Source organism: Buteo buteo, chromosome Z (assembly GCF_964188355.1).
Source record: "Buteo buteo chromosome Z, bButBut1.hap1.1, whole genome shotgun sequence".
NCBI lineage: Eukaryota > Metazoa > Chordata > Aves > Accipitriformes > Accipitridae > Buteo > Buteo buteo.
This window is the reverse complement of record NC_134204.1, coordinates 45,005,316-45,026,888: the sequence shown is the minus strand read 5'-3', so window position 1 is coordinate 45,026,888 and position 21,573 is coordinate 45,005,316. Positions and strand designations below refer to the sequence as shown.

General features: G+C 41.7%; 1 protein-coding gene across 10 annotated transcripts; it reads left to right on the top strand.

The window, feature by feature from the left end:
* The first annotated feature begins 14 nt into the window (after positions 1-14).
* Positions 15-20,505, top strand: HNRNPK (heterogeneous nuclear ribonucleoprotein K). 10 transcript variants are annotated; one of them, XM_075021054.1, is made up of 16 exons: positions 15-148; positions 2,924-2,986; positions 3,091-3,171; positions 4,069-4,166; positions 5,556-5,612; positions 7,094-7,137; positions 8,049-8,121; positions 8,675-8,788; positions 9,784-9,912; positions 10,410-10,717; positions 11,066-11,120; positions 14,848-14,898; positions 17,703-17,724; positions 17,802-17,884; positions 18,338-18,507; positions 19,298-20,505. In XM_075021054.1, exons 3-16 carry the CDS (start codon positions 3,123-3,125, stop codon positions 19,329-19,331), a joined length of 1,287 nt encoding a protein of 428 aa, XP_074877155.1. In that variant the 5' UTR covers positions 15-148; positions 2,924-2,986; positions 3,091-3,122; the 3' UTR covers positions 19,332-20,505. The 10 variants fall into 10 exon arrangements, with proteins under 10 accessions (XP_074877155.1, XP_074877153.1, XP_074877156.1 ...); XM_075021052.1 differs by having other exon boundaries at positions 4,057-4,166; XM_075021049.1 differs by lacking the exon at positions 15-148 and adding an exon at positions 315-441 and having other exon boundaries at positions 19,359-20,505.
* Positions 20,506-21,573: the final 1,068 nt, after the last annotated feature.

The window sequence follows — 21,573 nt, the reverse complement described above, 5'->3', positions numbered from 1 at the left end:
AGGCGCGCCCCTCCCCTGGCACCGGGCAGCCAGCACAAGGCGGGGTTTTCGCAGGCGCCATTTTCTCTTCTGGCGACCCAGGTCGCTCTCGCTCTCCTTCGCCGCCCTCGCTGCCTGCGCCGCTTCCGTCGCGGCTCCCACCGGGCAGGTAAAAAGACCAACCGGCCGCGGCGCGGCGGCGCGGGGCGGATGGCGCGGCTCTCCTCCCCTCCCGGCGGCAGGGCCTCCCTCGCCCTGGCCCTCACGGAGGGCGGGGCGGGAGCGGGGGGCCGCCCCCCGGCCCTGACGGGCAGGCGCCTTGCCCAATGGGGCGGCGGCGGGCCCGCGCAGGGGTGAGGCGGCGGGGCCAATCGCCTGGTGGCGCTGGTGGATGTGCGAGTTGGCGGTGGGGGCTGCTCCCCTTTCTCTCCCGTACGCGGTGGGGCCGGCGGCGGGCGCAAGGTACGCGCAGCCCGCGGCGGGATGTAGCCGGGGCGGGCGAGGAGGGGGCGCTGCGCCCGCGGCGGGGGGGCGACAGAGGGCAGGCTGGGCCGGGCCTGGCTGGGGCCAAGGGAGCTGCCGCCGTCCCCCTCTCGGCGCCGTTTCGTGACACAGCGATGCGGGAGGCCCGCGCCTCCCCAGTCGCGGGGCCTCAACCCCCGGGAACTACTGCCGCCGCGCCCCGGGACTCCCGTGGGCTGCCGCAGGGAACGGCGCGAGCGCTGCGTGGAGGAGGAGAGCGGGGTGTCGCCGCCTCGGCTGATGCTGGGGGTGGCCCCTCAGGCGGCTGAGGGCAGTCTGCGGGCCCCAGGGGACCCTCCCGCCCCTGGGGCAAGGCTGTCCGTGCGGGCGGCCCTGGGCCCTGTGGCCCAGCCAGCGTGGCTCCCGGAGGGGCGGCGCGGCGCAGGCCGGCAGCGCTAGCGGGCGCTTTCAGAAGGCGGGGGAGCGGCCGCCGCCGCCTTCCTGCGGCCGCCCTTGGTAACTCTGTGCCCGGGGCGAGTTGTCGGGAATTAATGGCGGGCGGAGGGGAGGGCGCTCTGGGCCGTGGCCTGCGCGGAGGCGGCCGCGGCGGGCCGATTGGGGAGCGCCCCGCCTCGCGGCCCGCCGCCTTCGGGGGCGGCGGCGGCGGTGGAGCCCCGTCGGCGGCGGGGCGGTCCCGCTCCGCCGGCTGCGCAGGGGCTCGGGCCGCCGGGCGCCTCCTTTGTGTCTCCCTGGGCGGAGAGGGGGGTAAATCTCTCCGCGGCCGCGTGGTGGAGGTGGCTTTTCCGCTCCCGGCTCCGCCTAGCAGCGGGCAGGCGCCATTACAGCGGCCGCCATTTCTGCTGGTCGCCGCCGCCGGGGAGGTGAGGCGAGGCTGGGGCCGCGGGAGTTATGTAACGCCGCCGCTCCCCTGCCCGGGAGCCAGCCCGGCGGCAGCGGAGGCCGTGCCGGCGGCGGGCGGCTGGGTCGCAGGGAGAGGGAGGGAGAGAGGCGGGAAGAGCCCATGCGCCCCGGAGGGAGCGGGGCTGAGGCGCGCCGGCGTTTCCCAGCTCCTGTCTCAGGTCTGTGGTAGCTGGCGCCGCCTCCCCCCGCCTTTGGTGGCCGCTTTATCCTTTCGGTGTTCGTAAAAACACGGCATTAGTCAGTTTAATCGCGGGAGCTCGATTTTCCCAGTGGAGCGGGGTGACCTGAGAGCACCTGAGGTACACGCGGCCGGGGGAGGTTTGGCTGGGCGCGTAAACACAGGCGACTAGGGGAGACTAAGCCCTGATCAGTGTATTACGGTTCACTCCCCGCAGCTTTGAAATTATTAGGATGGTTCGAAATAGGATAACCGGGGTCCAAAATGACTATTTAAACCATGTAAAAGTCTGCCCGACCTCCTCCTACACCCCCCCCCCACCTCCCCCAACAGCGTTTTGGCAACTCTTGGCTGAGATTTCGCTATCGTTAGGTCTGTGTGTGTCTGTTACCCCACTTAAAGTGTCTGGAAAGACCAGCGTGTGCTTGGAAAGCAGTGCCTGCTGTTAGCTTGTACAAGCAAGGCAACAATTACAAATTAACAGCTGGCTGTGAGTATGTTTAAAAAACTCTCTGCACCTCATCGTATCTTTTCCTTCACGGATGCCAGAATGAATGGCTACCACTTGTTGAGGCAATGGAAATTAATAAAATACAAAGGGGGAAGCACATGATTATTTTGCTGTGTTATCTGTAGAAACACATTTCTGAAGGGAATAAGTTGCAAAATTATTTCTTTTGTCTAGACTTCTCTCTAATGTGACTTACTGGTATTCTGAGATCGACTTAACAAACGCATGTCACAAAAGATACCTATTTCAGAAAATCATGGTGAAGTTAAGCTGCTTTTGAGGTTCTTGTCTGTGTGTGTGCAGAGGATTATATGTAACTCCAGAGGGTGGTGTTTTTAAAAGATTTTTTCCAGTATGGCTAGAAGCTGTAATTTGTCTTTTGTTCATCTATTATACTTGAGTGGAAGGCATGCTAAAATGCCTGGTAGTACATTGGCAGACATTTTATGAAACTAATGCTGACAATTACCTTAATAGGACTTTCTTTTGTTTCAGTTGTTTAGAACTAAACAGCAGGAGCAGATCGTTACATAGTGTCCTTTAAAAAATAAATCCAAGGCGTGTGTCATAAAATGTGTTGAAAATAGGAGCTTGGATGCTTGTTCACTTTAAATATCTGAAAATAATTTTTAGTAAACGTGGTTCGGTAAAACTAGCATGTGCCCCAAAACTATAATTCAGACAGTAATTGTTTATCTGTAAGTTTCAGACTTGTCTTTTATCTTGTCTTAGTGGTATGTTTGGCCTGGGTATGCTTTCTCTTTTTATAAGGAAAACCTTTGCAAGAGAAACTCAGGTCACACCTCTGGTTTTTGGCTGTAGTGAAAGCTGTAAGTGAGCAGAGTCACAACTGATACATGCTGTTTTCATAGGCTGTTGGATTTTGATCCCGCCCAGAATACTTGAGTTTTTCTCTGGAAGGATATATAATTGCGGTAAGTTCTAGAAGCAGGCATTTCTTTTTGCTTTTTCCCTTTAGCACAATGTACAGTTTGCCTTTTCACAGAATAGATGTACCAGCTTTTTTATTCTTCAACAGGTTTTGCCTGCCCACCTAAGAAAAAAAAGGCAATGGAGACTGAACAACAGGAAGAGACCTTTACCAACACAGAGACAAATGGTAAATTTTTTAAAGGACTATTTCTTTTTCGAAAGAGCCTCTTTAAATTTAAATGTTTCTAAATATTTTCTAATGCTTTAACTGCATCAAGTGTTTGTATCTGCAGTAGTTTTGCGTTCTGCATTAAATCTTCTTGTTTTTAATTAGAACATAAAATTACATGTGCTTTTGAAGCATAAATGCATAATCTCTCTGTTGGCATGTTAGACATGGGATAAGTAGCTTAAAGTTACGGCTAAGGATTTGAAAATATTTCATAGTTAAATATTCAGTACTTATGTGGAGAGTGTCAATATGCAAGAATACTATCAAGAATATCCATTAATTGCATTTTGTTTATTGCAGTTTTTACATGCAGTAGTATAAATGTGAAATGCCTGTAAAAAGCTTCATAAAAAACTTCTTTGGGCATAATTAGTGAGGAAGTTAGGGCATTAGTGTCGTTGATTCGTGCCAGTTTTTTCCAAACAGTCTTTGAAGTGCTACTTTAGTATTATTCCACCAGTATTTCAGTGTTGGACAAACAGCATTTGAGCTTTTTGTCTGAAAGGTTTTTCCCAATTTTAAATGATAAATAAATACTAAGTGGGTGATGCTCCCCTGCTTTAAACAGCATGTCATGAATTTCTCACTGGCTATGTGCAACATTCTCATTTAAACCATAGGTCATAGATTTTTAAATGTATTTTCTGCAGTTAATTGATACGTAAGCTGATGAAGTAAAGACCTGTTTCTGTGCTATGGATGCTCTCAGAGTGGGCGCCAGTAATTAGTGTTGGGCTAATAGGAAAGAATCTGTTAAGAATACAGAGCATGAATTTCTCATGTGTTCCATTTCATTACAACTTGGAAAGTTAAATAAATGTTTGTGTTTCCCCCCTATGGACCTCTCTACAGGCAAACGTCCTGCAGAAGATATGGAGGAAGAGCAGGCCTTCAAAAGATCTCGGAACACAGATGAGATGGTTGAATTACGCATCCTGCTTCAGAGCAAAGTATGCTTTTTTGTTTTTTCTGGTTTTGCTTATAGTGTTACTCAAGACAGTGGTGACAAAGTGTATGTTGGGGTGTATGTTTAGAAAGAATATATACTTCATTTAACATGAGAAAATTTACTAGGAACAATTTCAAGTGTGCGTGAATGGTGGTAAAAGTGTATTGCAATGGAATTATCTTCAGTAGTTCTTTTAAAGGGTTAGTCCCTAAGGATCAATACAGTTAATTTTAAAAGATGTACTTGCTGAAAAAACTGAGTAATAGAAATTATAAGGTGTTTTTACATTTGAGTGGAACGTTGTTGTTTTGAGGGAAATGACTGTATTAGTGGTTGGAAAGGAAGCAGTTTAGAGAATGATTGGCTAGTGATTTTGAATTAAATATGAGAGTTAAGATGAGAACTTACTTAGGATTTTAGTAACTCTCCCAAACAGATCTACTAAACTTGTTCAAATATATCAAGGGGAAGAAATGTGGGAGCAATGCTTCAGCGGTTGCAATGGTTTTGTTGACAAATGTAAATAGTTACAGTAAAGTTGCTATGTATGAATTTTCTCAGGTGTTTCCAGTAGTTACAGATGATTTGTACTTTCTGAAGTATCTCAGTCTTTTGTGTTGGCATGGGGGAATGTTAACTCTGTGTGGCATTTCTGACCAGTAGTCAAGTTACGTGGGGTACCATGAAATGCTTTGCATGCTGTTAATATAATGTATACTCTGTGTAATAAAAGCAATACTTCTGCGTGTAATCCTCAAAATAACCTGGTAAAAATATAGTTTTGCAGTTACTTTCCTTGACTGTCTGCCAGTTTATTCCTGTTAGAATTATTGATGTTAGAAACTTGAAGTTGGTGGCTCTTAACATTGGCTTTAACCGTTTTCAGAATATACTGCCTTGACAAGTCAGTTAAGTTAGAGGTATAAACCAAAATTAGCAATTGAAGTTACAAAGAAATGTTTGGAGTGCAAAACTGGGATTTGCAAACATACTCCTTAAAAAAAATAATTAAGAAAAAGCTGATAAATTAGGGAAGTCATTGACCTACATAACATTCATACAGTATATTTTTTTGAGAGCTATAGTTTGAGATTGCTTTAACATAGCCAGAATTGCCTAGAAACTTCCATATGGAGTTAGAATATTAGTTAAACTGAGTATCATTCTCTTTCTCAAGTTCAGTGGTAAGAGCTGTTGGTCATTTTTTCATGGACAAACTGTATCAGTTTGTTTCAATTTGATCTGAACCTTTCAAAAGCAGTGCCCGACTGCCCCCACCCCCCAGGCCAATGTTGTAATGCAAAAATAGATTTACCATTCTTAGTCTTGAGCTCAAAAAGGTAGTCTGTGCTGTGTTGGCATAACATAACTTCTGAAAACTATTTTCCAGAATGCTGGAGCAGTGATTGGAAAAGGTGGCAAAAATATTAAGGCACTTCGTACAGACGTGAGTATATATGAGTTTGAACTAATTTAACACCAATTCTTTCAGAGCACTACATCGAAAGCTTGATTGCATTTCTAGAAATGGGAGCAATTCAACTCTAGACATCAATAGTCTAGTTACAAGCCATTTGTATTGATCATTAGAGTAGATGACTTAGTTCTTCAATTTCTATTGTAATTAAAACCCAGCTTGACTCGTGGAAAGAGAGGTTTATGTTAAATCTCTTCACTTTTGAATAGGATTCCACTAAATTACACGCTTCAAGTGAGTTAACATCCTAATTAGAAATATTGACAAAGCTTAAAACCCTTAATTGTGCCATTCCCCGTATGTATGAATCAATTACAGTACTACTAAAACCATTGCAGGTGGCTGGCTTAACCCGGTGGTAGAGGAATTCTTTTAACTTCCTTTAAAAAAAGCAAACAAACAAAATGGTCCATCTGTTCTTCAACAGCTTGTACATGAAGCACAAAAGCATTAATATTAAGGTTGCATGATTTAAACATGGGTATAGAACAGTAAAGGAATGTTCTATTCTGTTACTTGGAAGCATTTTTAAATGGTCATGACTTGCCTATTCACATTTTACAGTGGGTTGACTCTTGTGATTAGACACATGCTCAGCGTTAATGTTGTGTATTTATAAAACTTGGCAACGCTTCTTAAATTCCATATGTTTACACTCCTGTACTTAACATCAGCTACAATTTCAACAGTTTTTCTGATCAAGACTCTGCTCAACACAAGATTTGGCAATATTATTGTTATAAATCAGTTCCAACTAAGTTCATAAACTACCGCAACTAGAATTGAGGTTTAAGTTGAAATGGTCAGGAATCATACATATGCTCACTAACTTTGGCAGCTAGCTGTTTTTTTTTTTTAGGGTGTTTTTTTGTGGCTTTTTTTTTTTTTAAGTGAATCAATATGTCACCTAAGTCCAGATAATGTAGATTGGTCTGGAAAACTATCTCTCCCGATTTGCCCGAGGTTCTAATAATACCAGTCTCGACAGGTTTTGTGTCTACCCTCATGAGCCAGCCTGCTACTGAAACATCACATGTTAAAAGTAAAAAGTAGTTTAGTCAGATCAAGTGACTCATTTTTAAGGTCCATACTGTTAAGCCACAGTCGGTGTAGCAATCCGTTATTGTGTTAGTCTTCAGAACAACTTAAGCTTGTTTCATTAATTGAGAGTAATGAGTATAGTTTGTATTAAATTAAAATTTATTGCTTTTCCCCCTTTTCCCTCTCCTTGTTTTTTTGGCCATATATCTCCGTTGCCCATGTACTGGATCGACTTGCCCCTGCGTTGCCCACCATGACGTTGGCCCATCCGCCCCTGAACGCCCATGTGAAAACCCTGGTTGGCTATGCCCAAAAATGTGCTCGTTGCCAAACGGGTACCATACTTGACAACTTCCGATTGAATGCCCATGCCCAATGCCAACATCCACGAACGCCAATGACCAATGCAGTACAATGCCAGTGTTTCAGTCCCAGACAGCAGTGGCCCCGAGCGGTATGTCCCAACAGTTTATGCCTCACTGCCTGATTAGAAAGAGAGAAATGTATTTTATTACCTGCCTTTGATATAATTAAATAGTATCCCCTTATAGACGGTGTATTGTTTTTTTTCAAGTTTTCTGTCTTATTTTCCCCATTAAGTCTTTTTGTCACTGAACTTTTACGTGAGTTGCCCACCCAAACAATCCACTAATTTTATTTCAATGGAAGGAGCACAGCTTCAAGTGTTGCATATTTGCTGCATTGTAAATCAAATTGTTTCAAAATAGTCTCTCGCTCTGTCTTTGTGGCCCACCTTGCTCCCCTCAACATTGCCTGTTCATAATTATTTCTGATGAAATGCTAACTCTGGTTCACTTTCCTTCACTTCTCATTTGTTTTGTCTTTTTTTTGTCTTGCATTTGTATTTGTTTTCTTGGAGAGCCCATTAGTAATCTGATTTCTAACTGGTCTCATAACCTTACTCCAGATACAATGTTCACCACTTGCATATCCCCACTTTTTCTATGAGAAGGTGTGCCAGTTTTACCAATGTAATAGCGAGGGTATCCTAAATTAGTGGTGGCGGGGAACATGAATATTCACTTCTGCTTTCAGTTCTGCGTCAATTTCTTGCCCACTTAATCTGAGCCCTTCCAAAAGCCCATTCTGTCTTTCTCTCTCTCTCTCTCTCTCTCTGCAAGACCTACCTAATCTTAAATTTATCATGCATATATATTGGGCATAAACAAAGATGCATGTGTTGTAAATTGAACAAACAGGTTTACTTTAAATGGGGAATATTAATTGTAAGCTCTTCTGTGTAGTAAATCTTGTTAGAATTTTGTGTATGATGATGAAAAAAATTTACTTCTACTTCTTCTTTTCCACCTTCTCCATATTGTCTGGCATTATGGCCTCCAACAGCATCCTGAGCATAAGTGCAGATATAGAGACAATTGGAGAAATCCTGAAGAAGATTATCCCTACTTTAGAAGAGGTATGTCTCTTAACATTTGTTTCTTTTTAGAGGTGAAAGATTAGCTCTTGAAACTATACGGTTCTAGATGATTTGCTGCTTTTTAAATATAGGACAATGGAAAATAAAAACCAAAAGCCTTTTAAAGAAGGGTTATGGCTCTCAAACTACATATTGGCATTGTTTTGGTAGAGGATAGAGACAGGTTTCAAACAGCCTCCCCCTTTTCAAAATACTTGCCTCCTGACTTGTCATCCACATTTTGAAGTAGTTGTATTGTAACTTGTGTCCTGCATGGGCTTTGTAAGTAAGACTGTTGCACTGTTTTGATAGATACATTCTTAAATCTTTGTAGAAAGTTGTGCAATGTAATATAATGAATAAGGAAAACATGATCTGACATCATATGGTGAGGTGCTTAAATAGTTGCAATCTTATCAAAGGAAGTACAGGATTACAATTCAGCAGTGTCATACCATTATGCTTGGAGGAAAAAACTTCACAAAACCCCAATATTTTAAATTTTTATGTGACTAATATTTTATTCTTTTCTTTGTATGCATCTTTCTTACAGTATCAACACTACAAAGGCAGTGACTTTGACTGCGAATTAAGACTTCTCATTCACCAAAGTTTGGCAGGAGGAATTATTGGTGTTAAGGGTGCTAAAATTAAAGAGCTCAGAGAGGTACTTGTTTCCTGTTCTTCTGAGATTTGGTTTTTTTCAATAAACAACTTAGTGTTTTGTGTTCATAAGGGACGAGTGTAAGTATCTTCTCTGCAGTAATTCCTTCAGAACATATGGCATACGTGATTTCAGTGTTTTGAGATGGATCTGTGAGTTGCAACTTTCTTGCAAACCCTCAGAAGTAAAGTCGTTGGTGATAGAGCCTAGGACTTGTTACCAGGCTTCTGAAAAATAGTTGTGGTAGAGTAATGTTTTTAAAAAGAAAGGATTTTTTAAATTAAAATAGCATTCGTCACTCCTAGAACAAACTGCTGCATGGAATAGATTTATTTATGTGGTTGGACGTGCAAAATGGTTTAGAGTGAATGCATCTCCACAAACTCTTTTGATGGTAATTCAGTAGATGTCTGAATATTGCTGTAAAAGGGCTTTATTTTTTTTTTTTTTAAATTCTACCTCCTAGAAGACCACTGCTTTCTTTCAGTGAAGGAATGAGATTTTAAAAAGCTAATGGTGTCTATGAACTTAAAACACACCTCTGTTTTCTGTCCTTTCTTGGCATTGTGTCAGAGGCAATGTCAGGTCAGTTAAGGTATAACCTGTTTGCATGGGTTGAGAAAGGCAAGGTAACCAGACATAATCCCAGCAACATTGCTGTCTTGCATCCAAAGCATGTTTTCTTGACATGTGAACGTTAATACATGCAACTTGTAAGCTCGCAATGGATACGTGGTCCTTTTGCTAGTTTTTAATTAAATGATGGTGTAGATGAGCCATAATTGAAAGAGGAGAAAATAGAACTATGTCAGCACAGATCTTTAAAAAAAAAAAAAAGTCATCTTAAATTTGTTGTGAGAACTGAGAAACAAGCATGCACTTAAAATCACTGGGAATTTGTCTTTTGGATTGTTTCTTTAAAAATGTATTAATGGGTTTGTAAAGTTGTTAGAATACTTACATTAGATAATCTTAGATTTTTTTTTTTTCTTCAACAGAACACTCAGACCACCATTAAGCTCTTCCAAGAGTGTTGTCCTCATTCTACTGACAGAGTGGTGCTTATTGGTGGAAAACCTGATAGAGTCGTTGAATGTATCAAGATTATCTTGGATCTTATCTCTGAGGTAATATTTATTAACTTTATTTTATTCTTTCATGGTCATCCATGAATGTTAAGGATCATTTGGATGAAAAGCATATCTTTCAGTTTCTATTCTGAATTTAGTACCTCCTACTTTCCCAGTAACAGAGTGATTGACTGGTACCACCTTTTGAAACTGTTTCTATTTTCTAGAATTGGGGTGCACTTTATGGGGGAGGGAAGCAATTTTTTGTACTAGTGGGCCATTATTCATGCTTTGCATGTCATTAAGATGAAAAAATTGAAGAGGAAGGGGGACAAAATTTATTTGCCACTGATAAGTAACAGCAGTTTCTCTATCATAGTTAAGTTCGTGGGAAACACATCACCATCTCCGTAACAGCTTTATGAAATCAAGAACATGTTCCAGATGCATAAATCCATTTTATACGTTTAATATATTAATTTCATTAAATATGCCAATTGTAATAGTCCTAATTGGATTGGGGGGGGAATTGTTTTTTCGTTTGTTTGTTTTAGTCTCCAATTAAAGGACGGGCCCAGCCTTATGATCCCAATTTCTATGATGAAACATATGACTATGGTGGATTCACAATGATGTTTGATGATAGAAGGGGACGTCCAGTAGGCTTTCCGATGCGTGGAAGAGGAGGTTTTGATCGAATGCCCCCTGGTCGTGGTGGACGACCTATGCCTCCATCAAGAAGAGATTATGATGATATGAGCCCTCGCAGAGGACCTCCACCACCTCCACCAGGTCGTGGAGGTAGAGGTGGCAGCAGAGCTCGTAATCTTCCTCTTCCTCCTCCACCACCTCCTCGTGGCGGGTAAGTTGTTGCATAAATGCATTATACAAAACTCATGTTGTGTACAATCTCCTGAGTCATGTACATCTTTCCAGTGTTTTTTCCACACTTCCATGTTGGTAGTGATTATGCAGGATTGCATGTGTATTAGATGAGAGTATTTTGAAAAGTACTGGAATTTAATTATTGCTGCACTGTAGTAATCTACCAGGACTATAGTCAGTAGTTCTGAAACTTTTATGTCCTTCAGTACTTGGCTAAAGTAGTTAGAAATAAAGTTGTGTGTGAACCATGAATGTGAAAATTTAACTTAGAATAGCTAAACTAGTTTATAATGCAATTCACATGCTGCTATTTTTTTCATTTTAGAGATCTTATGTCCTATGACCGAAGGGGCAGACCAGGAGACCGTTACGATGGCATGGTACGAGTTTAAAATTTGCCTTGTCCTGTTTCATAAGCACAGTTAGCGTGCTCACTGCCTCCAGATACTGTTGCTGAACGCATGCACTTAAGTGTGGGACATGCGTGGTTCTGATGATAGCACCAAAATGTTTTGTCTATACAAATGGTCCCTCCTGTGGAGGAATGTTTGGGTTGTAAATGGTATCTGAGACATGATCTGTTTGCTTTCTTTCCTCCCTGCCATCAAAAATGATACAGAAAGTTTGACTGTGCTCTACCCTGCAGGTCTTCTTGCACTGACCATCTTTTAGATTTTTTTTTTCATCAGGATGACAGAAATAGGAATTGGGAAGCCTTTCAGATAAAGAAAACGTGTCAGAACAACATCGCTGAAATCCTTTGATTCATACAAGCATTCTTAACATTAATGTTGGAAAACACAAGTATAGGTAGAATAATACAGATTAAAGAATAGTATCTGTGAAGAGCTGTAGTTGATCTGGAAGGTGACTGCTCTTTTGAATAAGTTCTTGTCTATTTGCTGGTTTCTTTGCAAAAATTCCACTGTAATTCCAAATGTTTGGGAGCTAGGGCCACTGCTAAGTTGAATCCTAAATTAAGTTAGGTACATTTGACCATATTAATGCTAATACTTGCTGAGGAAAAAAATATCTCGTAGCATATGGAAGCTTAAAAAATGGCTTAAAGATACTCTTCCATGTTATACTCTGAAATGCTACTTCCCAGCAGTCATCTGCTGTTTCCTAGATTCCTCTTTCCTGGGAAGAGAAATAAGGTGTGTCTGCAAGGTAAATCTCTATAGTAACAATCTTCTTTTCTCCTCTGGCTTTGTTTGGCACCTTCTTTAAGATGACAGGTGAGACAAGATTTGTTTTCTGGGTTTTTTTCTTTTTTTTTTTTTTTCCCCCTCATTTAAATGAATGGAAGAGAAAGGAATTGGAGGCGCTATGAAGTGGGCTACCTAAGTAGGCTTTACACATTTCCTCCTTCTTGGGAGTAAGAGTTACTGGAAATATGTATTGCGAGAATGCCACATGCTTACTAGAAATAAAAAAAAAAGTGTGACCCATGCTACTCTACATGTTAAGAAACTGCAAGAATTGAGAAGTACACCTTCCAAGACTCCTTACATGTATTTACACGTTTTCAAAGCTCAGGTTTTGTGTTCTTGTATTTGCAGCTAATAAAGCCTGTGCTAGAGCATATAAACTGAGCGGCCTGCCCTTATTTGGTTATTTGGTTGAGCACAGTCTTCTTAGCTTGACTCTTGGGCAGTAGTGTGTTCTATTTTTATTCCATTCCAGCTAGAATAGAAAATTCATTTTGACTTCTATTTAGCCTGACTTTTGTCAGGTTGACCTTTGATTTCTTGACATGAGTTTCTAAAAATAAGTGGAGTCATCTCTCTCTGTTTTTCATTCAAAAAAACCAATTTTATTTCCACTTCACAGTGAAGCTGCTCATGGCTTTGACTCCTTTATGACCCAAGTATCATAGCCTGGTGAAAGTGAGCACTGCTTCCCAACAACTATTTAATTTCTAGTTTTTGTTAACCATGATCCTAGTATTGTCAATAGTGTAAACAGATAGGAAGTCTCCATGTGAGGCTGGAGCTGGAAATGTCATGCCAGAAGTGTAAGGTCATCTTATGCTACCCTTCGTTTCGTATAGAAACCATTCTCTAACAAAACATTTAAACTAGAGTAAACCAACATCATTGTGAACTAAGTAATGCATTGGAAAGGCTGCTCTAAGAGAGCAAAAGTGCTCTTTCACATAGATTCTGTTTTATATAGATGTAATAAAAGGCAAGAATAGATGCTTTTCTCAGAGGAATGTCTTGAAAATCATGGAAATGTTGAATATATGTAAACAATCTCCTTTTTTTGCCAGTTCTCTTTTCCACTAAAGGCAGAAAGATTGAGTGGTCCTTTAAAACTGGATGCTGAACTGTGAATTTTCTGGAATTCCAGAATTATGACAGTATTGACATCCTTGTAAATGCTGAGATGGGAAAAAAACATTTATATTTTAAAAGACAGGTTAATTCCGCTTGCCCATGTGGACTCACCCACTTAAGAAGATACTTGTCTGTTAGCCTGGCTTACAGTTTTAGTTTAGTTATGCACTGCTGTTGAAAAAGTCCATTTGGTTTATCATCTGTGTTCTGAAGCTTTTTCCTGAAGGACAGACTTGTATGGTTTCTCTGTTAACAGAGCTATATATTTCAGTGTGTAACGGCTCCAAATCAAATGCCTGTGAACCATAAGGGCTATTCTGACAGTTGAAAAAACCTGAATATATTTCCAGTATTTCTTCAACACCCTTATCCTCAGGGGTCTTTCAGATACACAAAGGCACACAGATATCAATGGCAGGGGTGGAAAATAAAGTGGACAAAAATATAAAGTAATTTTATCCCCTCACCTCTTTTCTAATTAACTGATCAAGTACTGAAATTTTCAAAGTACTCGAAATTTTTAAATCAGAGTTAATAGAGACTTAAATCAGAATGTCTCCTGTTATGTGGACTGTTTCCTCAGAGACTTCTGTGTCTTCAGGCTTCTAATGTGCTTTTGCTCCTTCAAATGCTTCCTAATTCTTCATCTTTTTTTAACTTACGTATGTATGTGTACATACATTTGTCTTGACATACAAACGCTTGAATAAAGGCACATACACTTAAAAAAACCCCAAAACATTATTCTTGTTTAAGAGATGGGACATTAACAAGCATGTAAAAAATCAGTAAAGGAACTGATTCCCTACTAAAAAAGTAGGGAAACTTCCCTATTTATCCATGCAGCTGCTGGAAGAAATTAACAAAATTTCACTCTCCTGGGTCACTTTTTAAAAGACAGGGAAAATCATGATAAAAGAATTTGACATCAGTTAGGACTGCATACATTTTCTTTGATTAGATGTAAAAGTTAAATTCTTTGTCTTACCCAGCCAGCGTGTCATCTGGTTTCTATTCTAGTACCAGTAGTCACTAGCACAAATGAGTTCACGGAGCAGAATATTCTGTTACATATGTGAAGTTACCCTGTTTGAGAAGCTGGGTTAGAGTGCACAAATGAACATCAGTTGCTGAAATTGTAGAACTCTGAAAGAACGAAATGCTATATATCACATTTTAAAAACATAATTAAATTTCTAATATAGTTAGGCAGCAGTAGATTGTTAGTCTACTTATTGGCTATATGAGGTATATGGAAATGAATTGGTAGAACAGGAGAAGCAGTGTCCTTCCTCCTTGACCTGCTGTTGGCATTATCACTGACAGTTATTTGTTTCAATCTTGCTAAACCCTTCATTTTCTAACACATGGAAGAAATGAAAGATTTTTCTAACACATAGCAGAAACAAAGGATTTTGATACATAATAGCACTTAAGGGTGTTCTAAAAGAAAAAAAAAATTGTTCAAGCTTTGCTCTGCCATTAACTCCCTGACCTTTTTTTGTTAGAAGAAAAATCTGTTTACACACAGAAAAAGGGGGAAAAGTGTGTATGACCACTTACAGTTTCCTCAAAGTGAAATTAAAAGGGAGCAAGTCTTGAAAGTGGTCTAAATCACATACTTTTAATTCCTTGTTGTAGTATAAATTGTTTCTCTGTAACAGTATGTATTGTATTTGCTTGCCAAGTCACCTTTAAGTCTGCATGACATGGACTTAATTTAGATTTCTTTCCTCTTTTCCTCCTATTATGTTGTGTCTGGAAGATGATGCAGTGTCATGTGGATGCCTGTGACGACATGCAGCCACCAGAGTTGGTGAGTGTGCTCAACCTTTTTCTGAAAACTGCTTTATTGAACAGGTTAAGTGATAACAGGAATTTCTTGATCTCCAGCGTAGTCAGTGGCAACTTGCACATATTCAAAATCATAAAGCTGTCCTTCGGACTTAGCATTTATTGGCAGTTTGTCTTAACGGTGTGTCCTGTGCAGGCAGGTAGTGTTAATCGAAATGTGGAAGTATGCAGCAGCACAGCCAAAAGAGAGGAACTTTTCTGTACCTCTTTTTACCTTTTACACCCCATTTTCATTTTGTAAGTAGTAACTTTATCCGTAACTGATGCACTGCAGATGCATGCATTTAGGTTATATATTTTGTATTAACTTAATGATGTTGTGTTTTCTCATATTTCAAACAGCAAATATTAAAAGTAGCCTCTTATATTTGTGGATGAGCTATTATGCTTGACTTACCAATGTATTTGAAAATACACCATTTGATCAGATAGGTTTTGGGAAGGGAAGTTACAGGGTTCATCAGGTGTTCATGCTGTCTAGAAGATGGCAAAGTGCTGCCAAATAGTAAAAGTCAGCGCTTAGCTTAGATAAACACAGCAAATGTAATTGCTTAACTCATCTGCTGTCAAGTTCATTTGCTGTCCTGTAGTCTGGGGAGGGGGGAGGCAGAAATGATCAAGTAAAGGATTGTTCTTTAAAACAGATGAGCCCAAAAAGGGATCCTGTGGCAAATATTGACAGGAATATGTCTATGTGTATGCAGTATGCTGCTCTGATCAGCCTCTGAATTAAGTTTTAAGCAGAGTCCTTCATTCTCTTGTATTTTGGACTGCACTACAAGCTCTGTTATGTTGTATTACAATCTGTATTGCTAAGCAACGTGGCTACACAATATAGGTTGCTTAGAGACAGAGAATAAGCTCAACTCCTTGGTCTGAGTAGCTTCCATTTTGATCTTCTGAAAAGGTAGCAGGTAAACAGTATTTTGGTAAAAGTTGATGCATTACAACTTCTGCAAACAAGTAGTGGTGGTTGGTTGAACTTGGCTGGCTGCCAGCTGCCCACCCAACTACTCTCTTACTCCCTCTCCTCAGCAGGATCAGGGGAGAAAGTAAGGTGGAAAAGCTTGTGGCTCAAGATGAAGACAGGGAATTCACTTACCAGTTACCATCATGGGCAAAACAGAGTCAACGTGGGGAAGATTAATTTATTGCCACTTTTAAATAGAGTAGCGTGGTGAGAAACAGAAGAGGAAAACTAAAAACACCTTTCTCCTACCCTTCACTTCTTCCCAGGCTCAACTTCATTCCTTCATTCCCTATTCTTCTGATTCCTCTGCCATGAGTGGTGCAAGGGGGATGAGGAGTGGCAGGTTGTAGTCAGTTTATCACGCTTTGTTCCTTCCTCCTCACGTTGTTCCCCTGCTCCAGTGTGGCGTTCCTCCCATGGGACACAGTCACTCACAAACAGCTCAAATGTGGGTGTTTCCAATGGACTGCAGTTCTTCAAGAACTGCTCCAGCCTGGGTCCTCCTCATGGGGTACAGTCCTTAAGGAACAGACTGCTCCAGTATGGGTTGCCCACAGGCCCTGCTAGGCACCTGCACCAGTGTGGGCTTTCCACAGGCTGCACCTTCCTTCAGGGCCTATCTACCTGCTCCCAGCATAAGGCCCTCTATGGGCTGCAGTTTGGCTATCTGCTCCAGCGTGGTTCTCTCCGTGGGCTGCAGGAGATGCTCTGTTGCAGCACCTGGAGCACCTCTTCCCCTGCCTTCTTCACTTGGTGTGTGCAGGGTTGTTTCTCTCACTTTTTTGCTCTTGCTAATCTGTAACAGCCAGTGCACGCTAGGTTTTTTTTACCCGTTTTTAAATGTTATCACGGAGGTGCCACCATCTTTGCCGATGGTCTCGGCTTTAGGCAGAAGTGGGTCCATTTTGGTGTTGACTAGAATTGGCTTTGTCCGGCACAGGGCAGACCCTGGCCTCTTCTCACAGAGGCCACCTCAGCAGTCTCCCAGAAGCTGAATTCTGCACAACTGTGTATGTATATTCTCTGCTTCTGTAGGAAAGTATAAAAATGGGGTCTTGTGCGCTTAGAAGGCATTAGATGAAATGAAGCACTTGATGTTAAATACTGGTCTACAAAACTAAAAATAAAAAGAGGCCAGGAGTGCTTGTTGCAGTGATTTGGATTTGGTGTGTGGTGGCTTTAGAGGAACGGAAGTAACTCATGTCATGATTATCTGTTCTAAGATAGAAAGGATCGTAGCATAATCTGAATCAAGAGACAAGTTAGAGCTATTCCTAATAGCTTTGGGTTTTTTTCTGAAGATGTTGGTGAAGTAAGAGGATTGACAGCCACTGGGTAAACTTTTTGTCCCAAAACTGGAGACTTGAGTCTCTTCTGAGCTGTATGGTAGCATTAATAAGGCTGTACTCCGATCTTTTTATTTGAATGTAGTTTAGTCCAAGGGTCAGGAGTAGGTCAGCATCAAGAGCTGTCTACCAGCAGCTGAATTAGTGAGACTGCTTGGTAAACTGGTATAGCTGGATCCTTTATGTCATTTTATGCCTTAGTTCTAGCTAGGTTTTGACAGGGCAGGCTAAGAGGTTAATGAGATTTCCCCACCCACCCCTTTTGTTTCTGGTCTGCCCTCTGCCTCAGTATGCCTTTGATGGCACAACACTGTTGTACTTATAGTAAGGTTGAGGGTTGAGATTTTTGCATAAAATAGGCTCAAAGTTAACAATATGATACTTAAGATGAAAATATGTTAATGAAGCATGGCTATTCACTATTTAAGGTTTTTTCTTTTTCTCTTACAGTTTGAGGGTGGCTCTGGATATGGTAAGTGTTTATATAGAACCTTTACATGTACTTAATTATGTAGTTATTAAAGGGCTTGATGCATACGTTTAAATCAGACTATTCTTATGCAGGGGGACGTGGTTCATACGGAGATCTTGGTGGACCCATCATCACAACACAAGTAACGATCCCCAAAGATGTAAGTAAAGTTGGCTTGCTTTCAGCTTATGTTTTTTCTTAAAAAAGAAAAGTCACAGCCTTTTCTACACTACATAAGTAAATCAGAAGTATCAAGGGTGGTTGATGAGTACTTCTAATATAAAACAAGTGTTTCTACATCACCAAAAGTCTATTCTTCGAGTGTTTCTGTGTTCCCTTTAGAGAGACACTAAACAATTTTACTAATTGTTAATATTCAGTAATAGAGATGATCTCTGTAACTTTTGTTTTTTGCAAATGAGTAACTTCTTCCACTTTTATCCCATCTGTGCTTATACAATTAATATTGCAGGGGGTCTTCTGAGGCTGTAAAGTATGCTTCCATTGCAACTCTTTAAACTTACGGAAGCTACTCAAACACTGCTGTGATTTTCATAACTGTTTTTAGAGAGGAAGTTGTATCAGGAATTGAATGCTTTGCTTTCTCCCCTAGTTGGCAGGATCTATTATTGGAAAGGGAGGCCAGAGAATCAAACAAATACGTCATGAGTCGGGAGCTTCGATCAAAATTGATGAACCGTTGGAAGGTTCAGAAGATCGGATAATAACTATTACGGGAACACAGGACCAGATACAAAATGCACAGTATTTACTGCAGAACAGGCAAGTTAAAGTTTGTGTCCCTACTGTCGATTTTAAACTGCCGTGTACATTCTAAAGCTGCTCTTCTCTGTGATAGTTTTTAGAAGGCAGGTTTTAAGTAACTATTTGAACCTAACTTCTGCAGTGGTAGTTCTGCCTTGAGTATGTTGATTCTGTTCTCCATTCTAATTAAAATGAAGACACCCTCAAAACTAATCTTGCTGGAAGACGCCTTAACCAAGCAGTCCTCTCATTTCTCTGGTGAAAACTGCTGCAAAAAAACTACTTGTAATAAATTACATAGAGCCTGTAGAAAATATAGAAGATTTCATTGGATGTTGGTCTAGTTCTGTGTGGAAGACTAGTGATTTTGTTGTTTTTAGATAACTAAATTGACAACAAATCACAGTCTGCCATATGGCACAGACCATGCCTCTACAGGATAAGTTGAAATCGATTTGGGGCTGTTATGCAGCATTTCACACCTTGTTGCCATTACTTTTGTCTTTTCTGCCAAATATTAACAGCTTCAGATCTAATTTGTTTAGTTTTGCTTTAATAACATGTTGGCTGTCATAGCAGATTTTAGCATTTTAACTTCAATGTTTGGCTTTAGACTACTAATACTTAAATGTGCCTAAAATATATTAATATACCTGTAATTATTAGCTATTAATCTTTTAAAATTATTTACTTTAAATGTATTAGGAATTTGTAATTTAATCTGTTCTCTAAGATTGTCATTGTGAATGTTGATGCAAGATGTATGGTTCATCATTCTAATACATGCTTTTTTCTTTTTCTTTTATAGTGTGAAGCAGTATGCAGATGTTGAAGGATTCTAATGCAAGATTATTTTTTCTTTTTTATAGTGTGAAGCAGTATTCTGGAAAGTTTTTCTAAGACTAGTGAAGAACTGAAGGAGTCCTGCACCCTTTTTTTTTTTATCTGCTTCAGTTTAAAAAGCCAACATTCCTCTGCTTCATAGGTGTTCTGCATTTGAGGTGTAGTGGAATCTTTGCTGTCCACCAGATGTAATGTTTAGTTCCTTACAAATATGTGTGGGGAGGGAAAGGGCGCACAAGACTAACACTGAAATTTTGAAGCAGCAGCAGAGTGAATACTATTTTTGTTCATTGTTGGTGGTAAATTGTAATGTTTTTCTGTAACTGTTGTGAACACCCTCTTTTTGTACACTGTATTTTTTTCTGAAGAGGGGAAGAGTACTGGTAGTCCATGTGTCCCTGGCATCCTTTGAAGGCAGTGTGCAGGATGTAGTGCTCCTTTGTAAGAATCATTTTATCATTTTAAAATAAATTTAGTGAACTTATTCTTGGTGGTTATTTTTCTTCAGATATAAGTATGGTAGTATCCAAAATGGATACACCCTTTTTTTTCCCCTGCATATAAATGAAATTGCAATTAAGCTTGCTCTTCTGCTTCTTTGATATAGATGGAGTTATGTGGGGGGTTTTGACAAATCAAAGAAACTGTGTGAAAACAATGACTCTGCTTTGCTGTTTGGGGAAAAAACGCAAAAATATTCATGCAAATGTTGTGTAAAATTTGACATTTTTGCAAGTGTTTGGCCCTCTTTGCAGTACATATATATATTGGTGACAGTATATAAATAAAATATTTCAAAACTTTGTGATGTCACTGAGTAAACAGTGGTAAAGTACACCTCGTTAGACAGCTCGCTTAATGCAGATAACACTGTTAAAATGACAGTTGCTGTACCATTACTGAATGAATTATAGTTGTTTTCTGAGCTTTCATTTGTATGAGGTAGAAATTCTTATGAATTGGCAAATTGACGGTATCTTAACTCTGTAACTTGTTTTTATTGTATGCAAAACTTAAACTTGGTTTCCCTGTTGTATGTTGAATTCCATAGGAGTTACTTGTGAGAAATGAAAAAATATAAAGCCTCTGGATATCTCATGTAACACCTTGGCATTTGTATTTATAGTTTACAAGTTTAATTTCACTTCCTGAATAAAAATGAACGCGAAACCACGCAAGTGTGTTGCACGTATGGATACGATGGGTCCAGAATACATGTGGATTCTTTTACTCTGGTGGGTTGTTGTTTTGGTTTTTTTTTTTGGGGGGGGGGGGTAGTTTTGTTTTTTACCTTGGGTTGTAGAACATTTTGCTTTGCTTTTTTAATGGTGTGGGGCAATTCCTGTCCTAGTAAGCAGCTACTCTTAAATTAACCCGCAAGGGAAGGCACCGAGAGGCTGGGGTGAAGCTGAGCTCCCTGGTAGAGCTGGAGTCAATCCCCCACAGAGAAGGAAGGGCTGGCGTGGGGCATGGGGCAGGCTGAGTGGAGTTACAGGCAGAAATCTGCAACCAGGGCAGTGCCATTTAACTAAAACACGGGTGCCGAATTTTCCTGTGTGCCTCCGACTTGTGTGCGTGCAGAAAGGTGGGCTTGGGGCTGGTGCTTTGTTGGTTTTTTGGTTTTTTTTTTTTAATCGAGAGGAAAGCTCCACAAGTGTCAACACACACTTTTTTGTTTGCCCCTTTGTCTTTTCAGTGATGTGTATCTTTCGGAAAACTTCCTTACCAAGAAGCTGAGCACCTGTGCAGCTCCAGCTTGGCAGGACTGGGGGGGGGGGTCGGTTCTCAGAATAACCGTCCATGATTTTGGACGCGTCGCGGGCCTTCCTGCCGGCCAAGGACACCCCCCCCCCCCCCTTCCGCGGCTGACAGCCGGGGGGGTGGTGGGGGGTGCCGGCAGCCCGCCCGGCCGTACCACACTCGCCGCTGAGGAAGAACAGCCCCGCGCTGCCGGCCGCAGCGGTGTCTCCCGCGCGGGGCTCCCCTAGAAAGGCAGCCTCGCCGCGCGGGAGCGGCGGGGTGGGAGGCCCCGGCCCGGCGGGGGCCGTCTTTCTGTGCGCCCGGAGGGAGGCGGGCTGGGCGCTGGGCGCCGCCGCCGCCGGCGGAGGAGGAGAGGGGCGGGGGGGGGGGGGGCGCAAGGGCCGCGCGTGGAGCTGGCTCGCGCGGGCCGGGGACGGCAGCGTCCCGCCGCCCTCGGCCGCCCGGTCCCCGTCCCGGTCCCGGTCCCGCCCCGGCTGCCCC